The 17,569-nt window shown below is 51.7% G+C and overlaps 1 protein-coding gene across 1 annotated transcript in view; it reads right to left on the bottom strand.

The window, feature by feature from the left end:
• Nucleotides 1-294: 294 nt before the first annotated feature.
• The window catches only part of LOC130861067 (myosin-16-like), a 51,590-nt gene continuing 34,315 nt past the window's right edge, over nt 295-17,569 (bottom strand). Inside the window, 18 exon segments of the mRNA XM_057749558.1 lie at nt 295-519; nt 1,579-1,779; nt 2,370-2,540; nt 3,445-3,570; nt 4,525-4,551; nt 4,554-4,733; nt 5,666-5,858; nt 7,849-7,979; nt 8,058-8,179; nt 9,321-9,537; nt 10,581-10,707; nt 11,897-12,093; nt 12,459-12,586; nt 13,809-13,926; nt 14,695-14,940; nt 15,229-15,336; nt 15,964-16,020; nt 16,459-16,549. Coding sequence (XP_057605541.1) covers nt 295-519; nt 1,579-1,779; nt 2,370-2,540; nt 3,445-3,570; nt 4,525-4,551; nt 4,554-4,733; nt 5,666-5,858; nt 7,849-7,979; nt 8,058-8,179; nt 9,321-9,537; nt 10,581-10,707; nt 11,897-12,093; nt 12,459-12,586; nt 13,809-13,926; nt 14,695-14,940; nt 15,229-15,336; nt 15,964-16,020; nt 16,459-16,549 — 2,665 coding nt within the window.

The following is a 17,569-nucleotide window of genomic DNA, read 5'->3' on the forward strand; positions in this document are numbered from 1 at the left end:
CACCTATCTGCCAGGCCTAGTGTCAAGAGGCATCAGCCATGGAACCTGCCTTCCAAGAGCTTCCACTCAGACAGGGGAGCATGACGACCACCAGCACCTGTGATACAGGCGGACGGCACCACACCCGAGAGCGCTGAGAATCCAGAGAGGGAGTGTGCGGCTGAAGGGATGAGGGAACCTTTGGGGTCCCCGCTGCATGAGGTCAGGGCATGGCAGACAGCAATCAGAGAAGTCAGAAAGAGCAAAGCAATAGCAGGGAAGGTGAACTTATAGCGTGGAGTCCACACCTACCGGCTATGGGCTGGGGCATGCGGCCCCTCCCTCCTCAGGAAGGGTTTTGGAGGTGCCTGTCTTGGACACCTGGATGATTTCCATGGAGGTGATACCTTTGCCAGCCATGCAGTGTCTGGTGTGCAGCTTGTTCCGGGCGGTCTCTGCCATGCTGGCCCGCTCCTGGGCGTCATCCAGCTCATGCACTGTCTTCCTGTAGCGAGCCAAGGTCTGGTGGGCCTGCTCCTCCTGTGACAAAGGCATGGTGGAAAATGGGTGTAAACCTGGCTTGTTCTGGCTAAACGTGCATTGTTTTCAGTTCTACACGGACATCTTTAAGAGTCCAGTCGTTCTGTAAGGCTTGTTAGGAAACACAGCAGTCCTGGGTGGGGGGCATCCTCCAGGTCACCACGGGCACCTGCCTTCAACGCTTTTAGCTGATTGTCTTTGGCTTTGATGTCCATATTTCTAAATAAAACGTGCTCTGTCGCCGCTTCTATAATGTGTGGTTTTAGGCATTAGCTCTTGGTGCCCTGCCAAGGAAGATGTGGATTTGGCGCTTTCTCGAGCCCCTGTCACACGTTTCCCACCCCCTCGTCTTCCCAACAGAGCCATAGCGTCGTTTTGGTTAGAACCATATTTCCTGTAAGCCTGGCCTTTATCCAGCCTTTTGGGAAGGGCACTGGGTGTGTGGGTGGCTGATGGAGTCACTGCAGTGGCCCTAGAACTGGCATCAAATGACAGCAGAGCCAAATACCTATGTCCTGGGTGAGGAACGATGGTGGTGGCAAGTAGACGTGAAGTCTAGGGTTGAGGCTAGAAGCTGCCATTTGCTAACTGTGTGACTTTGACTGAAATAACACAAGTACCCTACTCTGGGCTGTTTCCTCACCCGTGAAATAGACTGAGTGTCAGTGTTCCTGCCTCGTGTCGAGGGGATCAAATAAGGGAAGGTCCTGGTGTTTAACCGTCTGACCAGGAGGGAGAGGCCACAAGGGGCAGTGGAAGCGGGATGGAGGCAGCTGAGACCTCCCCTGGCTGTAGATCCCACCCTGCAGTGGGTGCTTTAATTAGCATGGGTGTTTTCAGGGGATCTTTTCATTTTTACACATTCTTACCTCCAGTGTGTCGTGTCCAGTCCTCTCCCCACACGATAGCGAGGATGAAGTGCCATGGACACGAAGCTCCCGGGAGCCATCTTTTGGCCAAAACTTGATTCCTCTCCTGTGGTTCATTCTAACCAAAGCCGGAGACCTGGGCTGGGAAGGGGGTGGGGTGGAGAATTGGGGCCGTGTGGCAGGCACCCACCGCCTCCTCAATCTGCCGCTTGTAGACCTTTAGCTTGTTCTGCAGCTTCTCCACCAGCTCCTGCATGTGCTGGTTGGTCTTGTGGTCCTCCTCCGTCTGGAAGACCAACTCTCTGAGGCGCCGCTCATTCTTCCACAGCGTCTTGAGCGTTTCCACGTGCTGTTTCTGCTCTCCATCCAGCTCTGTCTCCAGTTCCTTGATCTGTACGAGGAGCAGTGGAATGTGGCTGGGGGAACGCGGGTTTTTGAACTTCAGAGCTCAGTGGCCTTGGGCAGGGGTGTCACGGCTGCAGTGTCCACTTCCTGCCCAGAGGTGAGCCCTGCCCAGGAGGGTCAGGTGGGCTCTGCCTTTCACAGGTGGTCAGATGCCCTGAGCCTCAACTTTCCTCCTCTGGGAAGTGGGGCAGGCAGTGGAGGGGACAACGTGACCGACCCCTCTGGGCCCTTCCAGCTCTGACATTCCATAAGGTAAAGACGGAGGCTGTTTTAAGTAAGTGATAAGAGAGGAATAATGTTGGAAACAGAGACTACGAATACAGATAGGGGGAGAATATTGGGAACCACTGCTTGGGGGGCTAAGGAGACTCGGGGGGAAGGTGACAGGGCAAGGAGAAGGAGAGGAGACCTTTGTATAAATAAATTAGAGCTGTTTCTCACTTTCCTTTTCTTTACTAGCACCTGAATAATGCAGCTCCTCATCAAACACTGGGCATTTTTTGGGGGGGAACGACCTACCTCCCTTCCCCGCCCCGTATCTCCCTTTTCCCTCTCCTGGTTGGGTGCTGCCCTCACCCTGGCTTCGAGCTTCATGATCGTGCGTTTCCCTCCCTTGAGAGCCAGCTGCTCAGCCTCCTCCATCTTGGCCTGCAAGTCCTTGATGGTGACCTCGTAGTTCTTCTTGATTTTCTCCAGGTGCACTCAGTGGTCCTGCTCTTGCTGGAGTTCCTTGTCCATGTGGGCGGCCTGCAGGGGGGTGGGGGGAAGGGGAAGCACAGGAGCTTGAGCTGGGCCCCCATCCAGGCTCCCAGTGCCTTTGGGAGACGAGGGATCTTGTCTCCTGACCTCTGGGACACCAAGCGGTGGATGAGAAGATCCCGGCTGACGCACTCCTGGGGTTTGGTGAAGGGGTGCCCCACGCTTCTGTGTCCCTCTGACTGGGGAGGAGGCAGGCTCTTGCGCTCAGATCTAGGCCACCCAGTCCCATGGACTCCCGCCAGCCTGTGCTCTCCAACCGGACTCTGCTGCCTCCTCCATGAGGGGTACAGCACAGAAGGTGGGAAGAGCACAGATCTGAGTAGAAAGTCTAAGGTCTGTGTCTAGCCCCAGTCGTTTAATCCACTTGTTCCTGTATAAAATATTCATGGAGGGTTTACAGCGTGCTGGGTACCAGTCTATGCTCTCAGGACTCAGCACCAAATAAGACCAACAATGCTCCGGAGCTGCTGGCATTTCAGTCAAGCTTAAGGAGATTGACACTAAAATCTGTATTTCCTCATCTTTAAAGTGGGGCACATAGCATCCAAAGGGGTACTGGGGTGAAAACACTTGGAGGCCCACCTTGCCGACACCCACCCCTGGGCAGGGCACCCGTCTTCCTCTCACTAACCCTCCCCTCAGGCTGGGTCAAGGCTCCTCTCCTTGCCAAAACACCTGCCCAACATCTCTCTTGGTCTGAGTCCCCAGCTCTCATACTCTAATCTCCCTTATGGTCTTGTGTAGCTTGTAATTATTCCTTATTTTCATGTGTTTGGCTTTTCAGAAACCAAAGGAGCCGCCTTCCCTGCCTAGGGTGGCCTGGTCCGCAGCAGGGGCCCTGCCGGGGGTGCCCAGGCTCCTCCCAGCCACAGCGAGCGGTTCACACACTTACACCTGTCATGGCTTTTTTGGCCCTCTCGTCAACCGAGCGGAACTCGCTGCTGAGCTCCTCGTGCTCGTTGGAGATGTGCTGGACATCGGACTCCAGCTTGCGCTTGACCACAAGGAGGCTTTGGTTCTGGAGGAGGAAACAAAGATGTCACTGTGAGTCTGCACAGCCCTTCCTGTGTCCAGGAAAAGTAGCCCTCTCCCAAACCCCCAACAGGAAATGGCCGTGGGCCCCCTGCTTGGGGTGAAGGTCTCTGTCCTGCATTCTCCTCTGGGTTTTAGAGCAGAATTTGCATCACGAGGGGCCTGGGAAGAACATCATTTAGGCCTGGGGTGGGTGGTAGCTCTGGTACAACCCTGAACTCGGAGCTGGGAAGACCCAGGTTCAAGGCCTAGTACTTCTGCCTGTGTGCCTACTTTTTAACCTCTGGGATTGGTCTTTTTATCTCCAAAGTGGGGTGTAATCCCTATGTGTCCCATGTACAGTTTTTCTTTTGGTGAATTCTCATAAGATGGTGAGTAAGGATGACACCATGCTGGTAAAGGACCGCACTGTGAGCAGCAGGCAGCACCTGTGTCACCACTGGGGTCCCCGATGTTGACCGTGGGTGAGCCACTCAGCTCTTGGCCACAGTTTTTCATTTGTACCACGAATGTCAGACTTTGGAATATTGTAGATCCCTTCCAGTTCTGAAGTTATATCTGGGGGCGGAGGGGTAATGGTGGTCCTTAAAATTAGCTAAATCAGACTGTCTTGAGGAGTTTCTAAAAGTTTAGATTCCCGGGGGTCCCTCCACAGACCCACTGGATCAGAATCTCCAGGGGAGAGTCTGGGAGCCTGTCCTGAAAAGCTCTGCACACAAAAATGGTTGCGATGGTACATTTTATGTTTTGGGGTTTTTGTTTGTTTGTTGCTTCTTAACCATAACAGAAAGAAAGCTCTGCAGGTATGTTCTGAGGCTCAGCAGAGTGTGGATACCATCGGCCTCTGCATTTTGAGGGGAGCCCATGAGGTTTGGGGGCTGCCCATGCCTCAGCCCCAGCACCCCGAGTGACAGTCCACATGCCTGGGAGCCGCCCCCACCTGCACGTTGAGCTCGTTGTGCCGCTCGGCTCGGTGCCCTCCACCACCTCCTGCTCCAGCAGTCTGCGGGAATGCTCACTGCCCTCCAGGGCCGAGCACACCTCGTCCAGCTCGGCCTGCAGCAGGCTCAGGCGCCGCTCCTGCAGGTTGTACTGCTCCCGCAGCTCCTCGTGCTGCCGGGCATCCTCGTCTATCTGCATCTGCAGGTCCTGGGGGACAAGAGGACCCCCCATCCCCCGAGCCTGTCTCCCACAGCTGGGGGTGGCCCAGGCCTGCGGGTGCTGTCACCTTCCCGGACCAGGCTCAGCGGGGAGCTGGGGTTGGGGTGGGAGGTGGAGGCCACAGGGGAAGAGAGTGCAAAGTGCAGCCCTGCCCTGGGGGGTTCAGGGTCTGGTTGATGCAGGGCCCAGGTGTCCGGAGGATCTGTCCAGCCTGGTCAGCATGAGGTCAAGGATTTCCTCATGATGAGCCCCTGGTGTTTCCAGCAGGGTCTTCTCAAGGAGGCCTTCCTCAATGACCTTGACAGTTATACCCTCCCCGCCCCACCGGCTAATTCCCATCTCCCTTCTCCTGTCTTATTCTTTCTCTATAGCACTTCTCACTGATTTTAATACTACAGTTTTATTTCTTTGTTGCTTATTATTTGTCTGTAGGGATGTTTGTTTGTTTTATCCATTCTTGTAACCCTGGCACCTAGTGCAGTGCCTGGACAGGGCAGGGCTCCAGTATGCACATGTTGAATGCATGCAGCTGTGCATGTGCTACAGACCAAGGCTGGTGACAGCGAGTGACAAAGCAGGCCTTCACCTCTATTTAAGGTGCGTGGTGGGCACATGGGTGTTTGTTATGTTCTTTATTTTTCTATGTCTGTAATCATTTCTAACAAGTCAAAAATGATTTTAAAAAGCAAGACAGGCTCAACTTCTGGATTTCCTCTTTCCCTCTTTCCAGTGGTCCAGGATATGGATCTTGGTAGTTGAGGCTGCTCATTTATACAGCTCCCAAGTCTGCTGCTCCCTGGACCGCCAGCCACCCCACGCTTTAGCTCTCATGCCTTTATCCTGGCTGGACAAGCATGTCACTAGCCCCTGGTGAGCCTGCAGTCTCAGGGATGGCTGGCTTCCTCCTCCCAGATCACTACCTTGATTTGTTGTTGCAGCCGTTTCAGCATCTTCATGAGTTCGCTGTTGTTCTTGTTGGCATGGTCCACCTGGATTTCCATCTCATTCAGGTCTGTCTCCATCTTCTTCTTGAGCCGCAGGGCCTCTGCCTGGCCCTTGGCCTCCGCCTCCAGGCTGGCCTGCAAGGACTCGATGGCCCACTGGTGGTTCTTCCTGCAAGTCCAAGCAGAGAAGGCCTTGGCATACTGGGCCCACTGTTCAGGATGTGCTAAGCCTCCCTAGATAAGAGGTCTCAGCAACAGTGTGGACATGGCCACTGCATTGTGAGATTACACTGTATCTCCCCTTAAAGCATTAAGTGGGGGAGCATCGTGCTTTGGGAAAAGGAATGGAAGGTCAATGTTTGCCCATGTGTCTTTTGTGATCTCAATTCATTTAATATGCAAACCATCCCTGCAAGGAAACTGAGCCTCCGACATGATGGAAAACACACCAAAGACCACCCATGTAGCCCACAATGGAGTCAGAATTTAAAGCCAGATGCTAAGGCCTCTGTGTTTCATTATAAAATGTGAGCTTTGGCCATACAAGTCAGAATATCTCTCTTCAAAGCAACAGTCAGGTGACCAAAGGAAAAAATAGATAAATTGGACTTCATCAAAATTTAAGACTTTTGTGCTCCAAAGAGCGTTATCAATAAAGTGAAGAGACAAGCCACAGAATGGGAGAAAATATCATATATCTGATAAGTGTCTAGTATCCAGAATAAAGAACTCTTAAAATCAACAATAAAAAGACAAATAGCCCAATTTTTAAAGTGGGAAAGGATTTGAATGGACATTTCTCCAAACCAGGCATCAACTGGTCCGTAAGCGCAGAAGAGGTGCTCAGCGTCACTAGCCATCATGGAAATGCCATTCACGTCCACCAGAATGGCTGCGATCAGATGGCCACTTAAGTACTTCATATAAATGCAATCATCGTGTTTGCTTTTTGTGACTGGCTTGTATCACTGAACATAATGTCCTCAAGGTCCATCCATGTTGTAGCAGGTGTCAGAATGTCCTTCCTTTTTAAGGCTGAGTCATATCCCACTGTGTGGATGGACCACATTTTGCTCATCTGTTCATCCATCAATGGGCATTTTGGTTGCTTCCCCATTTCAGCGATTGTGAATAACGCTGCAATGAACATGGGTGTACAAATATCTCTTTGAGACCCTGATTTTAATTCTTCTGGGTATGTGCTCAGAAGTGAAATTGCTGGATCATTATGGTAATTCTATGTAAGAAATTTTGAGGAATATCCGTACTGTTTTCCACAGCAGCTGTACCATTATTTTACATTCCCACCACCAGTGTACAGGGTTCCAATTTCTCCACATCCTTGCCAACACTTGTTATTTTCTGTTTTTTGGATAGTAGCTAATGGAAGTGAGGTGGTATCTCATTGTAGTTTTGATTTGTATTTCCCTAATGACTAATGATACTGAGCATCTTTCCATGTACTTGTTGGTCATTTGTATATCTTCTTTGGAGAAATGTCTGTTCAAGTCCTTTACCCATCAAAAAATTATTTCATTGAGGTATAGTTGATTTACAATGTTGTGTTAATTTCTACTGTACAGCAAAGTGATTCAGTTGTACATACATATGCATTCTTTTTCATGTTCTTTTCCATTATGGTGTATTACAGGATATTCACTATAGTTCCCTGTGCTCTACAGTAGGACCTTGTTGTCTGTCCATTCTGTATGTTTGCATCTGCTAATCCCAAACTCCCACTCCATCCCTTCCCCCGCCCACCTCCTTGGCAACCATGTCTGTTCTCTATATGTCTATTTCTTTTCCATAAATAAGTTCATTTGTTTCATGTTTTAGATTCCACATATAAATGGTATCATATGGTATTTGTCTTTCTCTTTCTGATATACTTCACTACCCATTTTTGAATTGGGTTATTGTCTCGTGGGGTTTTGTGATGAATCACTGAAGTACTGTATTTCTCAGTGCAAACTAGAGTGCCACATCAGTATAAGCTACCATCATTATTCCCATTTCACAGATGAGGAAACAGGTTCAGAGAGGTTCACCTAAATTGCCCAAGCTCACATGACTGGTGTGTGGCAGAGACCCAGGTTTCTGGACTCCACTCCATCAGGCTAGCTAGAGTCAGTCAGTCTCCCTTCCCATCAGCCTCGTACCTCGTAGCTTCAAATTCCTCTTCTTTCTCATGGATTCTCCAATCGATGTCAGCTTTCACCTGAGCCAATTCCAGCTGAATTCGAATCACCTTGCTCTCTTCAACCTGCCAGGAATATAAACATCAATCTTCCTGGGCCAGCAGGTGTGTGGTCTCTGGCCAAGGTCCAGCCCCCAATGCGATAACCACATCATTACCTCCGGTGAAGACAGCTTCCTCCAGGGCCACCTGGAGTTCTTCCTTCTCAATCTCCATTTTTTTCTTCATTTTCTACAGCTTATGTATACTCTGTCCTCCCTCACCCAGCTGATCAGTCAGTTCCTTTATCTCCTCTGAGAAAGGAATATTCTTGTTAATGAGAAGCGTGAGGACTACCAGCTTCCTGGGGTCATGGCATGTGACACAGCTATTCCTCCACCATTTCTCACCTGCATCAGGAGCTGGTAGGGGGTGGTAGGCAGCGACCCTCAGCAGTGCCTGATCATCACTCCCCCCGCCCCGCCCCCCGCTTTTCCATCCTCTCCTAGTCCAGTCAACCTATATCTGGTTCAGCTGCTCCTCCCCAATCTTTAATTCATGTATTTACTTTATGCCCAAGTCCTTCAGTACTTGCACTTTTGAGATTAAGAAAGCAGAGGCCTCATACCTCAAACACTTGACTCTTAAGATTATCGCCTGTAAGCGGAGAGCTCCCCTGGGAGGGACTCATAGGATCTTGGGCAGCTTCGGGGACAATCGGGGACCATCTGTTTCTATCCTCCATGGCAGTGACCCTACATCAACCCCTCTGGGACTCAGATACAACCCTGGGAAGGAAGCAGGATGGGGCAGCCGGGATTGAGGAAACCCTGCATTGACTGAGTTTTCATTTCTGTTGCTCAGCAGAGCAGGGACCCCGAAACAGTTCTTCAAAAATGGACAAAAGTGACATCTCTTGAACACTGAGTTTGTGGTTAGAAAAACTACAAAAACAAAGAATACAGTCAAATTTCAAGTGGCAAAATGATCTTTAAGAGATAACCAACACTTTTCAAGCAACACCCAAGAGAATGAAATTCCAGCCCGAGAACCCTCTATGTAAGACACACACATACGTACATATATTATTTACATATGATAGGTGGAAGAGCTCAATATCTGAAATCTCCTGAGCTCTCATTTGACCAGCTCCTCTACCGAGTGGACACAACACATTTTTATCTTATTTCATTATCGCAACAGGCTTACACAGAAGGCAGTATTATTTCCCCATTTTACAGATGAGGCACAGAAGAGCTAGGTAACTCACATGCCTAAAGGTATACTGCTGAGTGCCCATGTGCTTCAACCAAGCACTTGCCAGCCGGTCAGCAAACATTGATTGTGCACCTACTATGCCCTAGGGGCTCAGACCCATGACGCGTGCAGGAGGAGGGGGGGGGCCCTGGCCGTGTGCTCATCCCTGCAGGCCCATCTGCCTGCCCCCAGACTCACCCTGCAGGGTTTTATTCTCCTTCTTCACTGACTCTAGGTGCTCCGGGGACTCCTCGTAGGCCGTCTTGATCTTGAAGCTCTCCGTCACGTACATGTGGCACTCCTTCTGAGAGGTGTCCACCTCCACCTGCAGCTCCTCGCACATCTGCCACCACTCGGCCAGCACCTTGTCAAAGAGCCGCTGCTGCTTGTCCAGGGTGACGGCTGCGGCATTGGCCTGGGGTGAGGTGGGGTGGTGTCGGGGGTCTGCCTTTCCTGAGCCTTTCCCCTCTTTCTGCCCCCTCCCTTCCTTCCCTCTCCCTCACCAGTAACTCTGTGACCCCAGACTTCATGGGAATGGGGATAGAATTCAACATTTGTGGCACAAGCACAGAACAGGGAATCCAGAAAGAATTATGTTCCAATTCTAAAATGTTTAGTCCTAGACACGTGACCTCGGACAGCCCACCTTATCTTCCCAGGCGAGGGTTTTCTCAGGTGTAAAAGGAGGGATCTGGGCCACAACAGCCTTCCCAGATTCATGACCTTCACCTAACTCCCCATACCATTTCTCTATAACATACTAATGTATATCATACATCATTGCCCAACTCAGAGATGGGAGGGTATTATTTTCCTTGTGAATCAAAGGTCATTATTCTTAGACGTTATATTTTTTTTCTTAGACATTATTTTTTATAGCCTTTCCATCTTTTTCATAACTCCCGGCAACTGTGTATTTGCTGCTGTGCAATATTAGATATTGTAAATTTCTGCTTAATTTCTTAATTTGGGGGGAGAAAAACCTTCTTGGGGTTTTAGGACTCTTTTCCCCAAAGCCTCTCACCTGGCTATGACCTTATCTGGACCAAGACCGGGTTGGTGTGTGCCAGTGGAAATCTTATTTAATTCTGCTAAAGACCGGCGACTCAGTCTGAACCAGGGATGCAAACAGGAATGTTGAGCCACACAAAGTGTGTGGGACATGGTTTGCAGGAGAGAAAGGGGAACAGGGGCAATAGGTTCCTGGACTTCCTGGGACTGAGTTTTATCCTTGTCACAGACCTATTTAAATAGAGGCTGAGTGTTAAGATCTCAGAATCATGAGCATATTGACACTTGTTCAAGCAGTGAATAGTGGGCCTGAGTGCAAACCCCGTTCTCCACCCTCTTGGGCCACCTGTTCCTTCTTGCTAATCCAACATGTGGCAGTCTCATCCAGCTCCTGGTGGGCAGCTGGATCCGGCAAATGGTCAGCCTTGGAGCATTTGGCTCTCTGACCTTCTCCAAGTTGATGGTGAGGTCCTCGACTTCCGCCTGGAGTCTGTTTTTCTCAAGGGAGGCAGCCCGGGCCTGGGTGGCTTTGGCCGTCTCTTCCACCTCCTGGAGCCTGGTGGCCAGTTTCCTCCTGCGGGTGAGAGCAAGAGGGGCCATCCAGGAAACAGAGGAGCCCATGGGCAGGGGAGCCCAGCATGGCACTGAACTCTGGTGTCATCATGGAAAAGATGCAGACAAAATGGAGGGTGTTTGGAACAGAGCAATCACTGTCCAATCATCCATTCAACAAATATTCATTGTTTCTGCTCTGCGTCAAGTCTTGTTCTAGGCATTAGGGAAACAGCAGTGAATAAAGCAAAGATCCCTGCCCTCACGAAACTTCTGCTCTAGAGGGGGAAACAGAAGACACGATAAAATGGCATAAGCACTATGGGAAATAAAGCAGAGAGGGGACGCGTGTGCAAAGGCAAGGACCCTGTGGGTGTCTGGGGAAGAGGTTCCAGGCAGAGAGAAGGGAGGGTTTGAAATTGAGGCTTAGCTCTGAATGAGAGCGTGGCGTGGGACCAGGCAGCCCCTACAGCTCTCAATAGAAAATAGAAAAGGGCTGGAGGGCAGGAGGTGGAGCTGCAGGAAGTTAGGTGTAGGCCCAGGGAATAAAGGGCTCCAGGTAAAGACTGAGGTCAGCTGGAAGGCACTGTGCTTACTGCTCTCACCACAAGTTTCAGTGGATAGACGGCACCAGTGAGCAGGCTGGGGTCCCCTTCCTGCTGGCACCGGGGCTCACATACAGGCCTTTCCTGGGTGCCGGCGCCCACGGACACCCATGCCAGCCTCTCCTTGTGCAAGAGGGTGGTTCAGAGCCACATTCACACGTCCACTCTTATTTCCTCAGGCCCATCAAGCAGTGTTTGCATCTCTAGTTTGTGAACGAGGAAGAAAGCTCAGAGGACTCGAGGGCATTCACCACAGAGCTGGGGAGCTGGCCCAGACCCACCAGGCCTGTAGAAGCTTCCTGAGCAGTTCAGAGGCAGAGACGCCCTTCCTGGAGGCAGATCCCACTCCCCACCCATCCTGACTTCCCTGCAGGAGCCTGAGCACTTCCGGGCAGAGGATGTAGGTAAGAGAGCCCTTAAAGAGGGAAGCTGAAGGCGGCTTCAGTGGATGTCCTGCTGAGGGCATGAAGTGGCCTCCCTGTCCTGTTACTTGTCCCCCCTTTAAGAGGAGCCTGGCCTCAGCGGTGGCTGACGTGCTCCGAGCCCCACCGCTTAGCCACCCACCTGCTGACCTCCCTGGCCCTCCCAACGCAGGGTGACGCTCACTTGGTTTCCTCCACCTCCTCTGTCCTCTGGATGGCGTCTGTCTCGTACTTGGTCCTCCAGGTGGTCACCTTGCTGTTGAGTTTGGACACGAGGCGCTGCAGCTCTGACTTGCCTCCCTGCTCCTCCTCCAGCTGCTCCTTCAACAGGTCCAGGTCGTGTTTGGTGTTGGCAAGACTCACCACGGTTGTGCCCTGGGCCTGCAGGGACCATACCAGCCTGTCAGAGGCCCCCTGGTCTCTGTGGCGCCCAGGGCCATCACCTAGAGATACATGATATTGATCGACAGTGCAGCAAGTAAAGGCGGGGGGGTGGGGAAAACACAGGATTTTACAATCCAAACCACCAGGGTTAATTTTCCTTGATTTCTTCCAATTACTGTCCACAAGCATATGTAATTTTGTTAACTTCATTTAGTCACATACACAGCATACTCTGGTTTTGTTGTTAACTTTTTTACTTGCTGTGGAATCAAATATTTTTCATGTTCCTTCTACATCTTTATAACATATGACTTTCTTTAAGGGGGCAGCTCTGTCACCCTCCACCTCACCCCCAAACCAACCCTGGACTCTTCATCCAGCTGCCTCTTGTAATCGTCCACCTGTGATGTCAGAGACGTCTTTATCCGCAGGATCTGATTGAGCCGGCTCTGGGATTCTTTGTATTCCCGGCTCAGTTCACCGTTTTCGGCTGGGCGAGAAGGGAATGGGAGGAGCGTTGGGTGAAGAACTGGTCCTCCTGCCAGATGCTAAGCCTCGCTCCCAAAGTGCCCATCAATGTCACGGCTTGGCCAGCTGAGCTGGAATGGGGAGCACGCTGACCACCACGTCAGCTGCCCAAATTAAGTGGGCCCAAGATGGGGAGCAAGTGCCCAAGGGCTGCCACCATCCAGGCGATTTGCATAGGATAAGCGGCTTCAGATACCAAGCCCCTGGCAGGAGATACAGCAAAGAAGTTTGGAGAAAACAGTTGGGCTGAGATTGTTTACTTTGAAAAATGCATTTGTCATGGTCCCAGAACCTAAACTCCCGTCATCTGTGTACTGATTTCCGGAGCCAGAGGACCAGCAAGGGTTTCCAGTTCTGCTCTGTACATCTTCGGTTTTGTGACTGTGGGCAAGTCACTTCACCTACTGAGCATCACTCAAATGGGGAGTGGTTTTAAAAAGTATTCAGGATGTGGGGAATAAGGCCAGAGGTTGCCTGCAGGTTCTCTGGTGTCAAACCAAAGTGTTGTGTAACTGGTGCGCCTGGGGCATGTTAACTTCTCCAAAGAAATGCACCTTTGCTTGACTTAACTGTTGACCCCTGTTTAGAGCCCATACTCTGCAAAGTTAGATGTTAATTTGTGTGTTGATGAGTCGAAAATTATTTTTGACCTAGAGATGCAAAGAATTGCTTGTGGTAGAGAACCCCAAAATCAAACCTAGAGGTTGCAGTATTATTGCCCCATAGGACATGAACCAGTTTTGCATCTAACTTAGCAGAGTTGCTGAAGCATCCCTTTCCCGACTGGCTGTGTAAATCTTGGCCCCTCAGCTGCTTTTCAAAGGCGGCTTTACCATTTTTCTGGTGACATGTGTTCTCTTTACGCTGGTAGGCAGGTCATGTTTTAAAATGTTTGAAAATTGTGTTTTGTCAGTATTACTGCTCCTCCTGCTGATCTCACGGGGCGATTGAGAGAACTGCTCTGAAAATGTTTTGAATAGTGTTCTGTGTTTTACACCGTAAAGATGTGACTTGGAGCACTCAGCGGGTGGAAGAAAATCTCCTTGTCTCGTCACAGGGGATGTAGATTTTCCAAGGTCAAGGAAGCTCTGGGAGGGGACCCGGGTACTCTTTCAGTTCCTTCAGGATCCCGGCTCCGTTCCATGTGCTGGTCCTTAGGAAGCTGCGGGGAGGGGAGCGCTCACCTTGGAGGCGGGTCCTGGTGGTGTTGATTTCCCCCTGGTTCCGCTCCAGCTCTGCCACCTTGGCACTGGCCTCTGATAAGTTGTCTTCCAGCTTTCGGATGTGGGCCTTGGTGTTCATCTGCTCAGGGAGAACGAACCCAGTGGGGAAATGGGGCGGCCCAGGCCAGGCCCACCCTCCTTCCCAGCTGGGCTGCCCTAGTGCAGCCTCCCAGGCCACCTGCCTTGTCCTTCTGGAACATCCCTGTCTCAGAAACCTGCAGCAGCTCACCGTTTTCTATCAACACAAGCCCAGAGCCTTTGGGTTGGCACACAGCCCCTCACTTCTAGACCCCTGCTGACCTCACTCAATAAGAAAATGCCATGGGCCAATTAATGTAAGGAAAAATGCCAGCCTTAGAGCAGGAGTCTGCAGGTAAGACAAGAACTACGAAGATGCCTTCCTGCGGCAGGTGCTGGATGAATGCATGTGGAATGGCTTAATTTTACTTTAATTTTACTTAGTTTTCTTTCTTGCCATGTATCACTTTTTTCATTGTGGCAATGATTGTTCCTCCTCCTAAGCCTCCAGGTCCTGGAGGATACAGTCATCCTCATGTCATGAGGATCCTAATAGCTCACCTTTACTGAGCTCTTCTTATGTGTCAGGGACTGTTGTAGCCCTCACAACGGTGCTGTGAGGTGGGGATTGTCATCATACCCATTTTACAGATGGGGAAACTGGGGGCACAGTTAGGTTATATACCTTGGCCAAGGTTATACACCCAGCTGGTAGAGTCTGTGATGGGTTCATCTCGGAATCCTTCGCAGCATTTAGAACAGGCCTCGGGCCTGTCAGGATGCTTGGGGGATGTTGTTCGTGAAGGCTTTGTGGGGTGTCCCCCCTCACCTTGGACTTCTGCATGGTTTCCACGCTGGCACTGAGGTCATCGATCTCGGCCTTCATGACCTGCTTGTCCTTCTCCAGTTTGGACTTGACCCTCTGCAGGTTCTCCACGTGCTCGGTCAGCTTGGCTGTGGAGTCTGAGTGCTTCTTGTGCAGCATGGAGGCCACCGCCTTGCTCTGCAGGGCCGCCTCCTCCAGCTCCCGCCGCAGCTTCAGCAGCTCAGCCTCCCGCTTGCAGTTCTGCTCAGTCTGGGGCAGAGCAGAAGCAGGGCTTGTGTGCTGGCGGGCGCCGGCCTCCCTGGAGCATTCAGTCCAAATCTCACCTGCATCCACTGAACCGAGGAGCCCCAGAAGAAAGCAGACTGAACCAGCCCCTGTCTCTTGCCTGTTCTTTATTATTGATTGGTTTCTCCTCAAGGGAGCCCCAGGAATTCAGCAAGAACTAACTGGTCTTTATCCCCCTGCTCACTGTCCAGCATATTTTTCTCCCTGCAGGCAGGCAGGAATCCGGGTTCCTGGGCCCCCTGAGGATGGTACCTGAGCAGATGAGGCTCCCCCAGCCTCTTCCAGCCTGTCACTGAGGTCTTCAAGGTCTCGGGACAGGTCGCTGCATTGTTTCTCCACCCGGGAGGAGAGGAGATGACACTGACCGTGGCCATCCAAGAGCCCCTCTTTCTCTAGTAAAGATTGTGATGACCTCATGGTGTTTGTGAGGCCAGGGGCCTGCGCTTGGGGAGCTCTGCACTCTGCCTGCCACCCCCCACACTCAGCAAAGGACACTGTCTGTCCTCTTCCCTGCACTGGGGGGGCCCTCAGTGCCCATCCTGCCCCCCAGCCCAGCGGGGCTGGAGCTGGAGTTAGATGTGTTACCACCCATCTCCATGTAGGATCCCTGCCCTCAAGCCTCCCTCCACTCTTGGCTCTTTCTTTCACACCTTTGTACCTGTGCATGTAGGTGCTGTTTGATTCCCTGTGCCTGGAAACTCCTCCGCGCCTCAGCCTGTTGGATTCAGTCTTGGAGTCCCCAGGCTAGTGCTGCCCCCTCTCCTTGGACCGCACCACAGAGAGCACCTGCGCCTCTCACATTGTCCTTAATGTGCATGTGTAGCACGTGCCTGGCACATAGTAGGTGCTCAAGAAACAACGAGGCCTTTCCAACCGGAACCCCGTCCTCCTCTCTGCTGGTTTCCTGAGTGGGAGTTTCTGCTTGTGGTGGGACTGTGGCTTCACTTGGTCCTCTGCCTCCAGGAAGGGCAGGCGTGTGTCACTTACCTTGGCTCTCATTGCCCTCTCAGCCTCCAGCTCTTCCTCCAGCTCCTCGATTCGGGCCTAGCAGGCAAATAAGCAGAGCAGGGGGATTTATCTCTCCTGGGTGAAGTTAGAGACCCACCCACTGGCCTTTTAGAATGGAAATGATGGAAGGCAGCTAAGCGTGAGGGATGCTGTCAAAAGCACAGGGAGGCAGGGCACAGAGAGTGTGTGCAATGGCCCTGGGGCGGGAGAGAGGCTGGGGTATGCAAGACCCCACAAGGCCCAGCGGGGCTGGATGGAGTGTTGGGGGGACAGTGGGTGGCAAGTCAGGGAGGGGAGCAGGGGCTATTGTGGAGGGCCCTGTGGCCACTGTGAGGACTTGGAATTTAACCCAGCAGGAGGTGGACGTGAGTCAGTCTCCGAGGACTCTGGCAGTAGCCGATTAGCCAATGTGAGCAAAGGCAGAGGGACATGTGTTTCAAAAGGGGAGCTGGGTCTCCTCCGTCCTGCACAGACCTGGTGTTCCTTCAGTTTCCGCTGCAGTGTGGAATTCAGAGACTGCTCATCCTTGTATTTGGAGTTGACAGAATTGATTTCCATATCCCTCCTGCAAGAGAAGGTTTGACCTTCTGAGGAAAAGCTCTGAGGCTAGACCAGCGAGATGGCATGGGAACTGAGCCAGAGCTGCCGGGGGAGACCGTGACCCTACTGAGACCCACTCACCCCTGACCCCTGGCCTTCTCACACTACGGACGAATCACACTACAGACAAGTCACCCTACAGAGCCCCAGAATCTGCCCCAGTGGCTTTTCACTCACTCATTCATACACCTGTGCATCTATTGATTTGCCTTTCGTTTATTGAGTCCCTCCTGGCTCAGACATCGTCTGGGGTTCCAGGGACACATCAGTGAACAAAACAGACAGAAGTCACTGCTCTGGTGCAGCTTACCGTCTAGGGGCTCCAGAACCACATGGATGCTTGGCCTTTTTAGGGAAAACGTTCCTCCAAAAACTTTCCGCAAAAGCCCTTCTCCCCCTGACGCGTGAGTTCCATGTGTCAGGAGCCACGTGTGAGAACTAGGATGCCAGAGACCAAGCAGATGGAGAGGATGGGGAGGGTAACCCATACCTTCTGGGTGTGGCTCCCAAGAAATGTGCCAAGATGCAGATTTAGCTGCACACGCCCTCTTGGCAGCCTGTGGTGCTTTAGAACTGCCCCAGCAAAATGTACTCCAAAGATGCATTGTCCAAATTCTGCCCCCTAAGAGCTTTCCTTACCTGCCTCCTTATCTCCACCCACTTAGCCTCTTAGTTCGGTTTACGCTTGGACTATTGCCGTAGCCCTCCAGTTGTCTTCCTGCTGCCAGTTTTCTCCATCCCACCTGCCCTCCATGTTATTACCAGGGTGGTATTGCTAACATACCCCCTCAACTCCTGGTGATCCCTGAGAGCCCAGTTTCTGCAAAGACTCCCTGCCCTCTGGGGTGGGTGCATTGCTTAGTTCCAGCACCCGATAGGCCATGAGTGAGGCTGGGAGCTCGCTGAGAACAGGGAAGTACCTGCTCCTTCCTCCCTAATCCTCTGTGCCGGGCGCAGAGTAGGTGCAGGGGACATGCATTAGTAC

The sequence above is a fragment of the Hippopotamus amphibius genome, chromosome 9 (assembly GCF_030028045.1).
Source record: "Hippopotamus amphibius kiboko isolate mHipAmp2 chromosome 9, mHipAmp2.hap2, whole genome shotgun sequence".
In the NCBI taxonomy this organism is placed as follows: Eukaryota; Metazoa; Chordata; class Mammalia; order Artiodactyla; family Hippopotamidae; genus Hippopotamus; species Hippopotamus amphibius.